The sequence below is a fragment of the Seriola dumerili genome, unplaced genomic scaffold (genome assembly GCF_002260705.1).
Source record: "Seriola dumerili isolate Sdu_G_001 unplaced genomic scaffold, Sdu_1.0 BDQW01000035.1, whole genome shotgun sequence".
Lineage (NCBI taxonomy): Eukaryota > Metazoa > Chordata > Actinopteri > Carangiformes > Carangidae > Seriola > Seriola dumerili.
This window is the reverse complement of record NW_019174290.1, coordinates 95458-115402: the sequence shown is the minus strand read 5'-3', so window position 1 is coordinate 115402 and position 19945 is coordinate 95458. Positions and strand designations below refer to the sequence as shown.

The 19945-nt window shown below is 40.1% G+C and overlaps 2 protein-coding genes across 5 annotated transcripts; both read left to right on the top strand.

Annotated features, from left to right (window-relative positions):
* Nucleotides 1–1773: 1773 nt before the first annotated feature.
* Nucleotides 1774–7527, top strand: LOC111216678 (3-mercaptopyruvate sulfurtransferase-like). Its single transcript, XM_022738293.1, has 2 exons — nt 1774–2490; nt 6184–7527. Exons 1-2 carry the CDS (start codon nt 1911–1913, stop codon nt 6480–6482), a joined length of 879 nt encoding a protein of 292 aa, XP_022594014.1. The 5' UTR covers nt 1774–1910; the 3' UTR covers nt 6483–7527.
* Nucleotides 7528–7904: 377 nt separating this feature from the next.
* Nucleotides 7905–19394, top strand: LOC111216653 (interleukin-2 receptor subunit beta-like). 4 transcript variants are annotated; one of them, XM_022738249.1, is made up of 11 exons: nt 7905–8037; nt 12799–12857; nt 13573–13704; nt 15954–16065; nt 16194–16290; nt 16589–16676; nt 16766–16890; nt 17033–17252; nt 17574–17667; nt 17769–17841; nt 18427–19394. In XM_022738249.1, the coding sequence occupies exons 3-11, from the start codon at nt 13599–13601 to the stop codon at nt 19381–19383; spliced, it is 1872 nt and encodes a 623-aa protein (XP_022593970.1). In that variant the 5' UTR covers nt 7905–8037; nt 12799–12857; nt 13573–13598; the 3' UTR covers nt 19384–19394. The 4 variants fall into 4 exon arrangements, with proteins under 4 accessions (XP_022593970.1, XP_022593969.1, XP_022593967.1 ...); XM_022738248.1 differs by having other exon boundaries at nt 13481–13704; XM_022738246.1 differs by having other exon boundaries at nt 13459–13704.
* The last annotated feature ends 551 nt before the right edge of the window (nt 19395–19945 follow it).

Here is a 19945-nt window from a genome sequence, read left to right as displayed (position 1 = left end):
TTATAACTAGAAAAAATTCTTCAAGAAATGTTGAATATGCCTGCTGCTTGGTGCGTGTCCATCACACACGTTTCAATCTCTACAGAGGACTTACTTTACTTTGAGTTTCATTCATGTTGTAGAGAATTATCCTAACTCTGACCTCAGTCACTGCTGGTATCCCTCAAAAAGCTCTTTGAAACTCTGGCCAAAGTGACCTCACAATGATGGTTTGAACCTAAATTTCTCCCCACAACCAAGAAAAGCAAGACATGTATACACACATGTACATGCCCTAACAGAAGATGATCTGCAATAAAGCTGCTGTGATTTCTCTTGCTAGAACAGAACAACGTGCACAACAGTAAAAAAAAAAATGCCCTGAGTTAATCAGTCTAATTAGCCCATCACAGTCAGTTGTGTGAAAGTTTACCTAACAGAAGATGATCTGCAATAAAGCTGCTGTGATTTATCTTGCTAGAACAGAACAACGTGCACAACAGTAAAAAAAAAAATGCCCTGAGTTAATCAGTCTAATTAGCCCATCACAGTCAGTTGTGTGAAAGTTTAGGCAGCAGCTGATTGTGTGTGTCTGTCAATGTGCGTGTGTGTATTGTTGTGTGTGGCAGCAGAGCTGTCTAACACAGACCCTCCAAAAAGCTTGTGTTACCAGGTCGAGACACTTTAACAATTAATATCTATACGGTGGAGATGGTGTTTGTGTGTCCGTCAATGTATGTGTGTGCGTGGTGTTAGAAACTGCCAAAGCCTAACCTTCAAACAGCCCTGTGAAGTTGTCAGGACCGGCCAAAATGACCTCGCAAAAATGTTTTTTAAACCTAATTTGTCCTCACAATTATAGAAAGACATGTACACACACACACACACACACAAAGAATCAAACAACAACAAGCGTACACAAATACACGCAAATACACCTTGTTGATTTACCTTGGAGTTGCTTTCATACTCTCTTCAAAGCTATTGTATTGCAGGCACATAATAATAATAATAATAATAATAATAATAATAATAATTCAAAAAATACGATACAGTTTTTTTTATTAGATTAAAAAACATGGATTACATCATAAGGAGTGCAAAACATCTGCATAGTAGGGCAAACTTTGTCAGTTCGGCTATTTAAAAAATATAGGCCGAGGAAGTCACCGACTTAGAAGGTCATGATGATGATGATAAAGTTTTCCAAAAATATATTCACACTATTATTAGCCTAATAATAACCGTGGGTTATAATAGTGAATTTATAATAGTGAATGATTGTGGATATTGTCTGGAGCAGGTATAACCAGCTGGAAAGCCTTAATAATTACAATAGTTTTTCCGTCCCTCGCCCTTTGAAAATGAAACAAAAGAAGTTAGGCCACCTCCTCAGAGAGACATAATGACACTCACGTAAAGTGCCTTGAGATGATGCATGTTATAATTGGGCGCTATACAAATAAAATTGAATTGAAAGTAGGCTTCAGACCTGCAGTGTCACGACCAAGGTGAAACAAGTTTGCATGGTACTGTATGTGGCAGCAGAATGAATGCACTGAGAGGATTCTCCTTTGTTTGTTAAACTGAAACTAGTTGGCTAATGACTAATAATTCCTGTCTGCGGTAAAGTTAAATGTGGCATGATGGGTTCACCTGTAGGTCTATTTCTAAATGAGTTCAAACACCCACCGAAACGTAATTGTTTCGGTATAATCGCATTACTATAAACTGTCACCGCCTCCCTTCACATACAGCTGTTGCAGGCTGAACTGGGGGCGTGTTGCTTGTCGCTCTCCTTAGCTCCCTCTCTCCACCATTAATGCCCTTGCTCTCTCTACCGTTTCCAACCTTTGGCACAGGACTTGGTCTCTCTAGTTAAACTACAGCAGCGTAAACTTTGAGGTCTGCCTGTCTCTCCAGAATAAGCCATGTCGCTTCAAGCGAGGGCTCTGGTCACCTCTAAATTGCTTGCGGAGGCTGTGAAGGTGCAGGGGAAAATGCGCATCTTGGACACCTCTTGGTATTTGCCCAAACTGCGGCGCAATGCCAAGAGTGAGTTCAAAAAAAGACACATACCAGGTGCTGCTTTCTTTGACATAGGCCAGTGCTGTGATAAAACCTCTCCTCTGGACCACATGCTGCCATCACAGAAGATTTTCGCAGATTATGTTGGAAATTTGGGAATAAGCAGTGACACGCACGTGGTGGTGTACGACGCCAGCGAGTTCGGCGCGTTCTCAGCGCCCCGAGTGTGGTGGATGTTCCGGGTGTTCGGGCACAGTGCGGTCTCGCTGCTCAACGGGGGGCTCAGGAACTGGGAGCTGGAGGGTCGACCTGTGAGTGACAAGTACGTCGGACCAGCACCGACCGAGTTCAAGGCATCACTGAACCGCTCCTGGATCAAGAGCTATGAGGATATCCTGGATAACCTGGACACCAAGAAGTTCCAGGTGGTCGATGCTAGACCGGCAGGCAGGTTCAGAGGACTGGACCCTGAACCCAGAGACAGTAAGTGTTTACCATAAAGTCCTTGATGTTCTGTTTAGGTTTTTTGTAACCTCGACTCAACTATAATATATAATAGTATATAGGCTTATGATATCAAATCAGAATAAAAAAATACAAGCTCTTAAACTCAATTTTAGTTCTGTATGTTCCACTTTATCAAGACCTATCCTGCAAAAACTGTCTTGATCCCTACAAATTAATCAAATAAAAATTGAACTAAAAAAGATCTAAGAAACAGAAAATGATGTTCTAACATGTAAAGACAATGGGTCATGAACCTTTAACCAAACATGGAAGGTGAATGTGTAATAAAATTAAGTTTCTTATCTCTAAACTTAAAAAAGCAAATATGGGACCCTCAGCCTGATGAGACACATTGATGTGTAGGCTGTAACAAGAGGCACCTCTGCTGCAGTTAGCACAGGCCCTTAAACACATAAGCACTGAGGATGACGGTAATGACGAAGATAACCAGAGAAATGAGGTCTATTTCTCCCATCAGTGCTGGGAAACGGTCAGAGCATGACACTGGATTCTGTCATGGTTGAATGTCTGATTCATACAGTTGTGGTACTTACTGTTACAACATTTAAGATCGTCCCCGAGTCAGGTCATGCAGTCATGTGATGGTAGGTAGAAGGAAAAGAAGGAGTCATTTTGTTTGTAAAGCAGCTTTATCTCTGTCATTCCAGCAGAACAGTGACATGTGCTCACTGATCAGACTGTTCATTCATTGATCACATCAGAGGAAGTGATATAAGAGCAGAGATGATGTCATCATACAGTGAATCAGAGAAGAAAACTGGCCGAGCTTAAGTGAACCCAGTGGATGTTGTGACACGTGAGTCTGCTGGTTTTCGATGCACACAAACGCCACTGCAGCTGAATTCCTGAAAGTTGATTAGATTTAAAGGAAACCTGACAGCAACCTGGAAAATGGTTGGAATGAATATCACGAGTAATTGTTTTTTTTATCTATAAAATTTCAGAATATACTGAAAAAGCCTTTAAAATCCGAAACGTTAATGTCATCAAATCGCTCATTTTGTGCGACCGGCACTCGGAAATTCCCAAAGATGTTTCGTTTATTCTCACATGAGACAAAGAAAAGCACATTATCACAACAAGCCAGAAGTATTTTTAAAGGGCATTTTGACATTTTGGCTTGAAAAATTACTTAAACGAAGAATAAATGATCGAAAAAGTCGCCTTTTAATTTTCTGTCCAATATTTGTTTCTAAAAACAAGCTATATATCATATCACCATATAATAAATATCTATAAATTCACATTAGAGAAAGAAATCAAATCATTCATTAGACCAGTCACTTTATTTTAACAGGAACTTGATGGAAAGGAGCCACAGGAGATAATTACATTTTCATTTATTGTAGTTATTACATCTCTTGTGGCCCCTCCTTTAGTGTCATTATAAAAAATCTAATTACAGTATTTAGATGTCAACCTTTATTAAAATTTATTAAAATCGATGTTGTCTAAAATATCACACATCAAAGAAAGACGGGTGGTTTAACAAACAAATGAGACAGAAATGGAATTATTGTATCGCCCATGAAAATATCGAAACAAAAAGATTGCCATTGCCATTCTTATAGACAGTATGTTGTATATATATATATATATGCAGTATGCTGACAGCTCAGTACAGGACTGGCATGCAATGGAAAAACCATAATGAGCCACTTAGTACATGACTTCCTTGTATATGGCTTCTAGTTTACTCTGGACAAACACACGGGCAAAGGGCTGGGCCTGAATCACTGAACAACACAAACATAAGGAGAGCGAGCAGACAGAACATGCTTGCATAACCATGCATTTAATCTACAGTCACTGACCCATATGCTCTCTCACACACACTCACACTCACACACACACACACGGACAGTAGCAGGGATTGAGTGGTGTAGAATTTAGAGCCTTAGATATGCTGATTTGTGTAGACAATCGTCTGTATGCAGTGATAAGACACCTATAATACATGCGTGCCTTATCTTCATCATCCATAGACTTCGCACACACACTCACACACACACGTACACACACCCACATGCTGCACATACATACACAATAACACACCTAGTGAAAAGCTTTGATGTGCTGGTACAGTGCCCGTCCACATGTGAACACAGCGTCAGCAGTGAACTTTGACCTCTGGCAGACTGACTGTTGCCACTGAATAGAAATGTTTTCTGTTTGTCTTCTTTTGTTAAATAAAAAGTTTTTGTAAAGTAAAGTACTAAAAAACTATTTTAGTGTTGGTACTAAAACTCACGCTACATTTCAAATGAGGCTCAGCCCTACTCACTGAAGGTAGAGTATAGTCAACATATGACAGAGTAATACATTAAGAGCACTTGCCAGATGTGCTGTCTGTCCCAGTAAGTCTCACGGTGGGCCTGAAAGCTCAACGCACTGCAACTTCAGAAACACATGCTTTCTCTGTTTATATTCAACATAGTCTTATCCCTTTCTACAGGTTCACTCGGACTGAGTATGAGCTGCAGCTGGAATGATGTAACACTTCTTATGCCCTCCGACCTCTTACACTCTCTGGTACATGCAGCGCTCGCAGCTGCAAGTTGTGTTTCAATGCATGAGTTCACTGTCAGATTAAAATGGGAAGTAGGATAATAATCAATCTATTTTAGGAGACAGTGCGAGAGAGAAACTATGAGCGATGCTGGGGTGTGGTGCTGCTATCTTGACCAGAACACTTCTGTAAAAACCTTTGCACTGTTTTCTTTACCAGCATGCAGCTTAGCTCAACAGTTAATCTCACATTCAAAATGCATTAATGCAACCAAAACACAAAACATTCATATGTCATTATCTACATCTCACCCTTTCTTGCAATACACCTAGGAAAGAATATTTTTGCATGCCTGAGCTTCTGCATAAAAGTCCAGACATTCAGCATTCGTTGTGTCTAAGAGGGATTTCTGATCATAAACCTTCTACTTCAGTGAGGAAATGAATTCATGTGTTGTGGTGAATCGCCCCATTCATTCACAAAACCCTGTGGATTCTGCCTTACCTGCCCCCTTTACTCATCTGGCACAAGTCTTTCATAGAGGTCGTCAGGGACTGAAAACAGCTGCTCAGTCCCATTTAGGGGTTTATGCATTTTATTCTTTTTCCTTTTTAGATATAGATGCAGCAGAATGCAGCAAATCAGTCTACTTTACAGTAATTTTGTTATTTTGGGTTTAGAATGTAAATTCTAAGTGTGTAAATGTAGAAAAATGGACTGTAAATACACAGAAGTTTGGACGTGGTTGAGTTTGAGTGAGAAAACAGTTTGTGAATTTTTGAAAGATGTGGCAATTGTGTGCATTTTCTATGTAATAGTAATGAAGAGTGATCTGCAGATTAGTCCACAATGTGAATGTATGGAGAGTTTTGAAAAAGCATAGAGAAATGTGAGTTAGCAGTTGCAAAAACAAACAAACAAACAAACAAACTGTAATTTCAGTGAGACTCTTTCCTGGCTATATCAAGTTTTATCTAAAAATCACAAACTGCACGTCAAAGACCTTATGATTCTCTTTGTCCTGCCTTACACTAATAACTTTCTAAATAATTGGCAGCTAAGTGACCTTAATTATAAAAAATACCCTCTCAACATTTCTAACTGGTTTCTTTCTCTCTCTCTCTCTCTCTAATTGACAGACACGGAGCCCGGACACATCCCCGGCTCCATCAGCCTGCCCTTCCACTCCTTCCTGTCCCCATCAGGTCACTTCCGGCCCAAGGAGCAACTCCAGGCTTTGTTCGCCCGGGCCGGTGTGGACCTCAGTCGCCCGCTTTGTGTCTCATGCGGCTCGGCTGTGACTGCGTGTCACGTGGCGCTGGCGGCCCACGAGTGCGGGCACCCGGGGGTGTCGGTGTACGACGGCGGGTGGTCAGAGTGGTACACCCGCGCCGCCCCCGAGCATGTCATATCTGAAGGACGAGGGAAACATTTGTGATTGGCTGAGAATTACAGGAAGTGTGTTTGATTGGTTGAGACCGGATGAGACTGGGACTGGTCGACAAGAGAAGAAGGATGTTTGTTCTTAGCTTGTTGTTGTTGGGAAAAGTGTGTTAAGGTTTAAAGGAATGGTTTGACATTCTGGGGAATACTTACTACTTATTTTCTTTCTTGCCATGGTTACATTAGAAGACTGATATCGCTGTCATGCCTGTACGCTAAATGTGAAGCTACAGCCAGCAGCTGGTTAGCTTAGCTTAGCACAAAGACTGGGAACAGGGGAAACAGCTAGCCTGACTCTGTCCAAGAGTGATAAAATCCACCTACCAGGATCTCTGATTAGCGTGTTACATCTCGTTTTTTTACACGCTGCACACGCAGACATATGAATGATGTGTAGCAGTGGTTTGCTCTTGCTTGATATTTACGTCACAGAAAAGAGTGGTACTGGTATTTTCATCTACTGTAATTCTCCGCAAGAAAACAAACTAGCTTCCGGTATGTTCCCAAAATGTCAAACTATTCCTTTAACATAAAAAAAGCAATGCATAATCCAAACACAGATCACTGAGGGACGTTTTTTTTCTTTCTTCCAAACACAATAGATGACTCAGCAGAAGAGCAAGCAATATGAGAACACTAAACTTGACTTTTTAATCAGTTCTGAAACTGGAAAAGGTTTGTTTACATTTGCAAAAAAACACAGCTGCTCTTTCGATTCACTATGAGTTGAAAGTTGCTGAAATGTCTCACACAAAAAAATATGAAATATATGTGAGTATATTTGTCAAGACTTGAGGCTTGATAAAAGGGACCCGAAACTGATCTGAGAGCAGTCTAATTTGGCAGGCTAGTAGAAAAATGCACTTTGAGTTTGACTGTTAGACTTTAGACTTGTAAGCTGAGTATTCACAATGCTGATCACACACACACACAAACACACACACACACTGCCTCAAGAGTGTTTCTTTTCCTTTCAACATAAGATATCCACCAGTGAAAGAAATGATTCGTACCCAATGAATAAATAAATAAACTAAAACAAACCGTCAACAATGTTATTTGTAATGATACCTTTTGTTATTCACTCCTCTTATATTTTAGGTCATTGAACACATCTTAGACTTGATAGTCTTGAATTGCTTTTAAAGCAATAAGCAACAACCCGCTTGACAGCAAAAGTTATTTTGCTGTGACATATTTTGAAGTATCAACACACATAAATAATTAAACAACCCAATTTGTAAAGAGATTTGCTGTATTGCTAGTTGTTATATTGCTGTAAATACACAAAGTCAAGTGACTATGACTTGTCAAAATGCCACCAGCCCCAAGAAATGTTTGTCACAAAGGGAAGTGATACCTCTTAAGTTCATGCCTTCCTCTTTTTATATAAAGTGGCAGTTCATTTAGTAAAGGTCTTTGCTGAGTTGTTTTGCCCAGATATTCTCTTTTACAGATGTTGTACAAACAACACAAAAAGGAGTCGACCTGATTCTTTATCTCTGCTGTTCCAGCCAGAGGGAGTAGCCGTCTTGACCTGGCCCTAACTGGTGAGTGCGCTGATCCGACAAAGAAATATTTTCTGTTATCTCACTGGAACTGTTGTTGTATGTAGCATACAGGGGTTAGTGCACTGTCAAAAATCAATATCACTTATCTCCTTAAATGAACTGTAAAAAGAACATTGAGAATCACGTCAAGTTCAGTTTCCCACAGTCTTGTTTCAAGATTGACAATAAATGTTGGGCAACTAGTAACGTGTACTTAGTACTCTTTTTCATCATTGTATCAAGGTATTTCTATTTTATTACTACAAATTCTGATTTTCAGCTGATAAAAAGACACCAACGTGTTGAAAAAAAGTTTCCACTTGAGGGCAGTGAAGTTTCAGAGCGGTTTTTAACCATAGCATAAAGTACAACTGTAGTATGAACTCTGACATCTAGTCTGGCAACATGTGTAGTTAGTTTTTCTTCAACTTCAATATTTAAGTTACTTAAGATGCTGGTCTGTCTTGAACACTGCCAGTTAATCTCATTTGCATTAATTGGTGCTCTGCCTACTGATTAACAAATGCTTAATTTATTTTTTCCTCACTGGAAATTAGGTCAAACTCAAGTGTAGGTAAATATGAATCAGGGTGTTGGGAAATATTTTGAACATTCATGTAAAAAAAAAAAAAAACCCGTGGACAGACTGATGTATGGTCATTTTGCATCTCTTTGTGGTCGTCTTGTATAATCAGTGTAAGCAGTAATCCATCCATGCTGCAGCTGCACACAAACAGAAATGTGAGCGCTGCTGTTGCTGGAGCACAAGTTTCATTTGTGCATGTTGGTTTACAAAAAGTTAAATGTGCTGTGGCATGAGGTGCATGCGTTACGTGATACTATGCATTTCACACCTTTTCACCCACTGATGTTTCACAGAATCAACTCTGGAAAAAAATGTTCAATGAAAATGAGTGTTTAATTAACTTTGTTAAATACCAAACAGCTTATGATGGTCAGTCTGCAACAGAAACTTGTTTATTTATATATATCTTTTACCACACTGTTGAAGGGTAACCGTTCATTTTGCAATCTAACTTGAAATTTTAGATTACAACCTTTAGCTCAGAGGTGTGAATTGCTGTCTGCTATCGTGTGTGTGTGTGTGTGTGTGTGTGTGTGTGTGTGTGTGTGTGTGTGTGTGTGTGTGTGTGTGTGTGTGTGTGTGTGTGTGTTTTATAACGTTCCCACTGGGGGGAGCCAAAGTAAAAACAAAAAAAATCTCACACTACAGGTTAGATTAAACCAGATATTGTACAATTCACTTCCTTTATTTTTCAATACTAGTTTTAAGACAAAAAAAATACATGTAAAAATAACTTCATGCAGTAGAAAAACATCATTTGTTGAACAAAGTACAGTCCTAAAATTTGCACCTGTGCTTGTAATTACTGACAAATCACTGCATGTAAAGTATGTTAAAGCCCCCTGTTTCTAAAAGGATTGAACTGTTGTGAGTTCCTCATCTTTGTAAAATCCAACATAAAAGTAGTTTAAGATTCACTCGGCTTGTATGTTTTGAGTACTAAGCCTTTTCCAGCAATAGAGGGCCTGCTTAGGTGTGAAGTAACCACCTGTTTTAAGACTCTTTAAGTTTTGACTATACCCTGCTTGATCCTCATATTAGCTTAAGCTGAAATTTAGGGATGTATTTTTGGCATTGAATTTCTTATGCTGTGTAGCTGTGGTAAGAGGAAGGGAGATTACAGTTACCAACCATGCGTTTTCTTTAAGACGGTGTGATTAATTCAGAGTTCCTATTACGCTTGTAACTAAAGCACTTCATGTAAAGTAACAGAACGGGCCAAAAAAAAAAAAAAAGAGCCACTAAAGGGGTTTTCATCTCGTTGTTTCAAACTTCATGAAATGTAGATAACACACTCGACTTTCACACTCCCGTCTGAGAAACCACAGAAACCACGTTTTTTTTTTTTCACTCAGACTTTCACACTAAGACACTTTCCTATACGTCATTTTAGATCCTGACAAAAAGTCTTGAAACAAACCCTTTCAGTACACGCTGAGAAATGGAAAGAGTTCTCCACAGGACAACGCTAGACGGGTAGGTTCTCATATGAATTAACCTGATGTTGATCAAACTTCTGTGAACGAGGCTGTGTTGGTAAATATCGCTACAGACATGACAACGATGATTTAGAGGATGATAAAGTTCGAGTTTGGTTTGTTCATGATGCGACAGATTAGACATGTGTAGGTGTGTGTCCTACAGCAACACCAATGACCACTATGACTTCGGTGACGCGGGTGAAGAAACATGTGTTGTCGACATACTTCTGATTAAAATTATTACGTTGGGAGTTACGAGGTAAACTTACAGGCTTATTGAGAAGCTGTCACTACACGTCACGTCTTCAAGTCTTCCTCTAAAACAAGACAGTTACGAAACACTTTCGGTGATTTGGACAGGTAATAAAAGTCCTTGTATGGTAAACTAACCCAAAATGGCAATGCGCTCATAAAGACTGTACAGTCATACATGCTTAGTCAGGTTTTCATTCAAACAGATATCGACGTTAACAAGAAGGAGACAGAGAAATGTGTGGAAAAAGTGTTTGAAAATTATGTGGTTTGTGTGGGGGGGTTTAGAAAAGGTTGGGTAATTGACTGAAAGAGACAGAGAGAGAGAGATAGAGAGAGAAGCACAGAGGAGAGAGAGGAGGAGAAAATAGGAAGCAGATATTAAAAGAGTAATAAAAGATCGTATCAACATTTTAACATGTTTTTTTTTTTTTTTTTGCTAAATAAAGTCTACAGCCAAACTAGCAGCTTCATACATGGTAGCGCTACATTTTCTCTAAATCTACATCCAGTACATGTTGACTAAACCAGTGGTTCTCAAAGTGGACCAGGGGACCTTGAAGAGGTAACCTGGGGTCCCCAGCAAAAATGGGAATAATTTATTTTCACTAAAATTCTGTCCATCCAGTGACCGAACATATGACTGTTTTGGTCATGGGTTTCAAACACTTTCTGTGATGAAACATCGAAAAGCTAAAATCTTTTCAGGTGAGTGTCCATGGTCTAATTTGTGTCTGTTTAGGGGTCCTTGACGCGTTATTACCAAACCAACAACATTTCTTGCCCTTTTGCCCTTTTACTTGAATGCAACCTTAGCTAACTCGATTGGTGACAAACAAGTGGGTGTTCACACCAAAAACAGCCCTGCACTTTCACGATGCAGGCGGCTGCGTTGGTAGCGGTGTGTTGCTTCAGGTATCGGTGAGATATAAAATGTAACCCAGGAAGTCCAGTAGGAGTAACACACCCATGAGACTAATCAGAAGCCAAAACACTGCTACAGTGGGTTATAATACCCTGAGACAGGATTTGACAAATCTGTTGTTATCTGATGTTACAGGAACAACTTTGATGTGGTGCTGATCACAAGATAAACTCAGGGTTCACCTTACAAATGAATCTACTAGGAATCTACTAGGAATCCACCACAGCAAGATGATGTACCACGTCTACATAGTGTATGTTAATGCTTGCAGGACAGCTGCAGCTTTGGAAATCTTTAGACCTATGTCATCAAGATAAATGTGTGTGAGAGAGCGTGAGATAGGAGGATGATAGTAAACAGGGCTTTTTTTTTTAATTAGAAACAACAGTAGCTTTCTGGGGAGAGTACGGGGTTCGGAAGTGGTTTGTGTGTACTTGTTTAGTTTGTGTGGTTTGCTTGTATCTCTATGAAAAAGAGAGAAGACAGGGAGGAAAGAGAGGAAAGAAAGCGGCAGACAACAGTGTCAGCTTTTTCATTTTGTCGTTGGACCTGGTTAGGGGAAGTCCACATGTCAGAGGAAGACAGACAAATCTAAACTGAACCAAAACGCACCTTGGTGATAAGAGCTCTTGTTTGGCCACAAGGTGACCTATTGCTTTCTCTCTCAGTCCTTTTCCTATCAGCCTTGACACCCAGAACTGTACAATAGGATGGACTTGATGTTACAGTTATACTTTCTGTTACAGAAACTACAAAGAACTACTGTTATTGATACTGGACTTAAGTATTTTGACCCTTATAAGCAGCATTTACAATAGAGAGAGGCCTGAATCTAATACATACTGTGACTTTAAGAGGATCTAATCAATTCATCTTCCCTTTTCTCACCTTTTTAACAAGAGAGAACTTTTTAAGATAAAAGTGGACTTGTTAAATATGTCAACTACCTGACTACTAACACATTTGTTTGCTTCATATAAAGTTTACAACTGGGAAGGTACACAAGCTAATGATTATAAGGAGGTCATGTTTCAATCTGATTAATGTCTTTTTGAGAACAGGAAGTGTCGTTCGCAGGAAGTGCACACGTCCAAGTAATGGAACATTTCAGTTCTCAGAAAAAACACTGACCTTTATTAAATTGCAGGTGACCGCGGGAGTCATTAAAAACCTCGCCTGTGCATGGAAATATATACATAACACATACAAAAAAAAAAATTTGTATGCAGGTTTTAAAAAAAGAAATGTTTGCTTTAAGTTTCTAGTCATAGAAACAGCTGCACAACAAAAAAAGGCCATAAATGTCCAGTTATTTCTTAGTAGAAGGCAAATAAAAGAGGAAACTGCTCTGATGTGTTAACATACTTGACCACAAAACTCCTCTTGAATGATTCACTTTCCTAGAAGTTACCTTCAGAGTACGATCATTATCTTCTATATTTTTATGATTTATGGGGGTGGCTGTTTGCCATTTCCTCTGAGAGGAAAAACTTTATTTATCAGATGTTCTCTTACAGGGCATCAAGTGGAATGAAACCAGTGCTTTGAGGCAGATCCTGAACAGCTTCACCAACAGGTAAGACGCTAAAACGAGGTCGTTGTTGACTTCATATTTCATGCTTGTTTCTTAGATTAACGGTAGAGTGCTGATTAAACCTATCAGCGCCAGGTATATCTCTCTGTATTCAGCAGTATATCAGAGTTTTAAATCCATCTGTGGCAACAGCTGTAACAATGGGTTTTGCGTCAACCGGCAAGTTTGTTAAAGCTAAAGAGTGTGTTCTGTCGTCTATATGTATATTGTAAACATAACTGGAGGCTCATTTAAGCAACCACAGACAGCTGCATTATTCTTGGACTTTAACAGTGTTATGTGTCCCCCAGCAACACTGTGCAGCACCTTCAGCGTGTTGTACTGTGTTACATGGCGGACGCAGTAAAGGCGAAACAACATTCAGCTGTCTGTTGGGTGCAAAAAAACCTAGGTAGCATCCACGAAACGTTTCTGATGCTCCAGATAAAAAAGAAACTGCTTTGCTTTCAGAGGAAGGGAGGGGGTGAAAGTAGTTTTTCTCTGAGGCTGTCTACAACCCCAACAGCCTCGAGAAACCTGTGTGTAGCCTTAGAGGCAAAACCCAGGGGCAAGAGTTTTTCATCTCTATGTCTCTTGTCAACAGCTGCATCTTTCCATCTGCACAGGATGAGAGGGAGGAAAAAGCAGCGAGTTACACCCTGAAGCAGTCAACCGGCTTTGGAAACCAACCATCCTGATAATTTCATTTCTCCCCCAGAAAAAAAAAGACTGATGACACGATAAATGGAGAGAATCAAGAAAAGCCCTCTGCTCTTTCTACTTCTTGCTCTGCTTCATGTCTGCGCTGTCAGAATGGACGTTGCAAACTGTCCGAGCCACCCAGATAAAAGTTTGTGATTTTTTTGATAACCTACTTTACATACAGTGCATCCGGAAAGTATTCACACCCCTTCACTTTCCCCACATTTTGTTATGTTACAGCCTTATTACAAAATGGGTTAAATTCCTTTTTTTTCCTCATCAATCTACACACAATACCCCATAATGACAAAGCGAAAAAGGTTTTTTATAAATTCTTGCAAATTTATTAAAAATAAAAAACTGAAATATTGCATGTACATACTGTAAGTATTCACTCCCCTTCACTTTCCCCACATTTTGTTATGTTACAGCCTTATTACAAAATGGGTTAAATTCCTTTTTTTTCCTCATCAATCTACACACAATGCCCCATAATGACAAAGCGAAAAAGGTTTTTTATAAATTCTTGCAAATTTATTAAAAATAAAAAACTGAAATATTGCATGTACATACTGTAAGTATTCACTCCCCTTCACTTTCCCCACATTTTGTTATGTTACAGCCTTATTACAAAATGGGTTAAATTCCTTTTTTTTCCTCATCAATCTACACACAATGCCCCATAATGACAAAGCGAAAAAGGTTTTTTATAAATTCTTGCAAATTTATTAAAAATAAAAAACTGAAATATTGCATGTACATACTGTAAGTATTCACTCCCCTTCACTTTCCCCACATTTTGTTATGTTACAGCCTTATTACAAAATGGGTTAAATTCCTTTTTTTTCCTCATCAATCTACACACAATGCCCCATAATGACAAAGCGAAAAAGGTTTTTTATAAATTCTTGCAAATTTATTAAAAATAAAAAACTGAAATATTGCATGTACATACTGTAAGTATTCACTCCCTTTGCTATGACACTCAAAAGTGAGCTTAGGTGCATCCTGTTTGCACCGATCATCCATGAGGTGTTTCTACAACTTGATTGGAGTCCACCTGTAGTAAATTCAATTGATTGGACATGATTTGGAAAGGCACACACCTGTCTATATAAGGTCCCACTGTGCATGTCAGAGTAGAAACCTAGCCATGAAGTCAAAGGAATTGTCTATAGACCTCCGAGACAGGATTGTATCGAGGCGCAGATCTGGGGGAGGGTACAAAAACATTTCTGCAGCATTGAAGGTCCCGAAGAGCACAGTGGTCTCCATCATTCGTAAATGGAAGAAGTTTGGAACCACCAGGACTCTTCCTAGAGCGGGCCGCCCAGCCAAACTGAGCAATCGGGGGAGAAGGGCCTTGGTCAGGGAGGTGACCAAGAACCCGATGGTCACTCTGAGAGAGCTCCAGCATTCCTCTGTGGAGATGGGAGAAACTTCCAGAAGGACAACCGTCTCTGCATGAGAAACAAGATTCTCTGGTCTGATGAAACCAAGATTGAACTCTTTGGCCTGAATGCCAAGCGTCGCGTCTGGAGGAAACCAGGCACCTCTCATCACCTGGCTAATACCATCCCTACGGTGAAGCATGGTGGTGGCAGCATCATGCTGTGGGGATGTTTTTCAGCAGCAGGAACTGGGAGACTAGTCAGGATCGTGGGAAAGATGAACGGAGCAAAGTACAGAGGGATCCTTGATGAAAACCTGCTCCAGAGCGCTCAGGACCTCAGACTGGGGCGAAGGTTTACCTACCAACAGGACAACGACCCTAAGCACACAGCCAAGACAACAAAGGAGTGGCTTTTGGACGAGTCTGTGAAGCAGTGCATGTCAGAGCAGAAACCAAGCCATCAGAGCCACCAGAGCCCAGACTTGAACCCGATTGATCATCTCTGGAAAGACCTGAAAATAGCTGCGCAGCGACGATCCCCATCTAACCTGACAGAGCTTGAGAGGATCTGCAGAGAAGACTGGGAGAAATACCCCAAATACAGGTGTGCCAAGCTTGTAGCTTCATACCCAAGAAGACTTGAGGCTGTAATCGCTGCCAAAGGTGCCTCAACAAAGTACTGAGTAAAGGGTGTGAATACTTATGTATATGCGATATTTCAGTTTTTTTATTTTTAATAAAGCAAAAAATTTCTAAAAACCTTTTTTTGCTTTGTCATTATGGGGTATTGTGTGTAGATTTGGGGGGGGGGGATTTCATCTATTTTGGAATAAGGCTGTAACATAACAAAATGTGGGGAAAGTGAAGGGGTGTGGATACTTTCTGGATTCACTGTAATATAATTGGTTTCAACATCTTCTGTTACACAAAACAACAATGAAAAAGTTCACACACTGTCACAGCTCTAACTTGGTATTTCACCTCTGTCTTATTATTTCTCACAGATCTCACCTGCTACAATGACTACAACCGTAACATCACTTGTGTGTGGAACACTGCATACGAACACACGGATGCTGTGTGCACACTACACGCTAAAAGGAATACTTCGATCAAGTAAGGACAGCAGTCAGTAAAAGAAAAACTAGTCATGTACTTACAGCAGATGCAAATATACTGTATGTGCACAAAAGCAGTAAAATGAAATTGAACATGACTTTTTTTTTTTTTTTTTTTTTCTTCAGGAGTATTGTATATTACACTTCCTGTAACCTAGAGCCTGTTAACATCTCCAGACCAGCCCAAAGGAAGTGCTCCCTGTACTTCAAAAGAAGAGGCACTGTGAGTCTGAGGAGCTCTGTAGAAAACAAACACTAAAACTGCTATTAGACCCTGTTCAGAAAAACCTAATATCAGGACTCATCAAATTAGTGATATTCAAGTACTATCAGTTGATCTTTAAGTTTTTATATATATTTATAAACTATATGCACACATACACTCACACACACATATATGTATATATTTATACCAATCAGCTGCCACATCATTAAACCAGTTACCTGCTCTAATCTTTACTTCCATATTGTTGTCATTAATGTTTTCTAATTGCAATTTTCTTTCCTCAATAATTTCTCAGTTTTACGAGGAAGATGTATATTCCATTAATCTGAGCTGTAAAGCTGCAAAGCAAAATTTGACAATTTCTTACATGCCGGTTTGCCACGGTGAGTATACTGAATGATATATTGACCTTTTGTGACTTGTCAGCTATGTGTGGTGACCTAAAGCAAACTATGTTTGTGTGATCCTGCAGTAAAGCTGAATCATCCAGGAAAACCAGATATCAACTCCACCACCGTTTCCTGGGTTATAACCCGTGGAAAAATAAAATATTTCAACTCCGAACTGCAGTGGAAAAAGGGGGATCAGTCATGGAATGTGTGTATACGTTTTGTGTCTGTCTTAATACATAAATACATGAAATGAGTGTGTGTTGTGTATGTTAAATGACTTATACACATAATGTGTGTCTTGTGTGAATCATCCTGTTAAAGATCCACATTTGTGTCTTCCTTGTCAGGATCCCTCTGTGCAGAAAAAATACAAATATTGCAATTTGGAGCACGAGACAGAGTGCAAGACAGAGCTGGACCCCGACCTGCTTATAAAAGGAGAGAGGTACGAGGCACGCGTTCGAGTGAAGGCCACTGTAAACTGGGTCAAGTCAACCTGGAGTGACTGGAGCCCCACTGAATCATGGGAGTCACTTGAAGGTAGACCAAAACCACCACCACTATCAGGTAAATGTTGTTAAATATGAACAAAATTAATTGGTTTAGTTTAACAAATGTGATCAGTGAAAAGCAACATTTTACCAATACCACATGCTTTTACATCTGGAGATTTGTTCATGGCTCTGCTTTAAATTCCTGAGAAGGAAACCAGTTGGATGAACAATACATGTTCAAACAGGAACAGATGTTTATCTTATATCACATGGAAAATAAGCTTATTTGCTTTTTGAATGAATAAAACCCACATTTGTCATTTACAGTGGTATAAATACAGAATGTTTACCTCTTAGCTAATCTGGGTGACGTGCTCCGTCCTGTGTTTGTCAGGTGTTGCCGCGAAGATATGGGGCATGATCATCGCAGGCGCAGGGTTTGCCTTCTTTCTGGCTGTCATACTCTTGAGGAATGACAAAGGCACCTGGTGAGAAGACAAGAGATATTTGTGTCACTTTTGTCGTCAGATCTGGTCTGTTGTGTTCCACAAAAACATGTTTTCAAAGATCATGTCATTCTGTTTTTTAGGGTTTACAAGAAGATCAAAGGTTCGCCCATACCAGACCCAGGAAAATCCTCCCTGAAGGATATGGATTTCCAGGTGAGCCTATGAAATCTTTTTCTTGTTGTTCATCACTTGTTTCAAAAAGATAGACTTGATTATTGCTTTTTGTAAAAATGTGTTAGAGCAAAATTACAACATATTAAGGCTGCATTAGTCAATATTGTTGGTCACCTTCAAAACATTAGAACAAATTGTAAGCACGCTGTTGACATTTTTAAATGTGGTATTATTGTGGTGAACATGTTGGCAGAAAACTGCTTATTTATACATTAAGCAAACAAAGAGCATTAGTAGCACAGTGTAGCTGTGGTGGGAAAGTGACAAGTCTGTCTACAGTGTTGTGAGCTCCGAGAGATGTCACTGCATGGAAAAGGGGCGAAAAGTAGCGTGTTCAACTGAGTGTCATGTCTACATCACTGCTGATCGGAGCCGCAGCCGATAAATCCCAGCGACTACTGCGGAGTCATTTGACCTGGGAGTGAATGGCGATTGTACCCGTTCACATTGACTACGAAAGCCAGATGTTAGGGAGACTTTTTTCCAGTGTAAAAGGGGCTTCTGCCTTTCTAATCTTTCCGATTCCTGCTCTTCCTCTCCCACCTTTTATCTTTTCCCCTCCAGAATTGGTTGAGCCCTCACTCGACCAGCGAACTCTTTCTCTCCTTCAAACTGGAGGAAATCATCTCTGTAGAGGTAACCTCCAGTGTGAATGCTGTCACACGGTGCAAGAAAGAGGCAGCACTGCTGGAGAAGATGAAAAACGAGAACGGCTATGAGTCGACCAGTTCCAGCTTCTCCAACCCGAGTTACTCCCAGCCTCTGGTCTCCCCGTCCACCGCAGGGAATGTGGAGCCCTGTGCCGCTGATACACCTAATGGGTCTGTTGGTAGTCAGGGTGATGGTAAAACTGCAGAAGAGGTTAGGGAGGAAGAAAGAAAGAAAGAACTGGAGATCCAGCAGTTGCTTTCCAAAGGCAACAACAACAGTGAGCCAGTGCAGGTCATTTCAGACTATGAGAAACCCCTGGTTGAGCACCAGAGCAGTGGCGAAGAGGTTAGTCAAGAGAGTCTGGAAGCAGATAGCATTGGTGCGCCTGACAGCCATGATGAGGGGTCAGAGGGCAAAGAGCAGGAGAGAGAGGGAGGGGATGGAAAAGTAGATTTCAAGATGCTGTTTGGAGGCAGTGGAAGCCTTTTTGGCAAAGGGTCCATTCAGGTTTGTTCTGATTATGAGCAAGTCCAGAGGATGCCTCCTTGCAGTCCTGAGCTTCCGAGCATGGATTCAGGGGTTTGTAGTGGGAGCGAGGAGCAGTTGAGTCATGAGGAGAGCCTGGAGGACTTTGATAAGTCCATCGAATCCACAAGCTTCCAGTTTCCTCTGACTCTTCCCTGTACTTTACCATGCGTCTTGTCTTCTTTCCCACAACTACCTTTGAAGTTCTCTGGGACAGATATGAGTCAACCTCTACAACCTTCAAGTCCAAGTCACAAACTGGCGGGGATCGCTCTGATGGCAATGTCCAGGTCAATGGAACCTTCTGGTGATGGATATATGCCAGCGAGACAGGAAGAGAGTTAAAAAAAAAAAAAGACAGAAATCTTTGCAGTATGCAGTAAACGGTCAATGTGGTAGAATATAATATGAAGCACACGCAGGATTGTTGATCAGCTTGCAGTATTCTTATTCTCTTTTACTGGTGCACTGGTATCCACTGGCCACTTAGTGCAGTCTGCAGTCAACAGAATTGTTTTATTCTCTCCTGTGGTCATGGCTCATGTGTGTGTTCAACGAGACATATGAACAATACAGTGATCCACTCATTCATGATTGCACCACTAAAGGTCAAAAAATCCAAAGGAGAACTTCAGTGTCATGATGTATCATATTTAATTTATATATATATATTTATACATTTTATTGATTTATATTGGTATGGCAGCTATATTAAAATGCATTGACTGTGAAGATGAATAAGTAAATTGCTTTTTATCTCTTTAAGAAACAGTTGCTCTTGCACTAGTATTTATACTTACACCAACGCCTCGTACTGCAATGAAGCTTTAGTGATGCCCCTCACTTGTAAGTTGCTTTGGATAATGAGCAAATATAAATGTAAATACAAATATTAATAAAGGGTAGA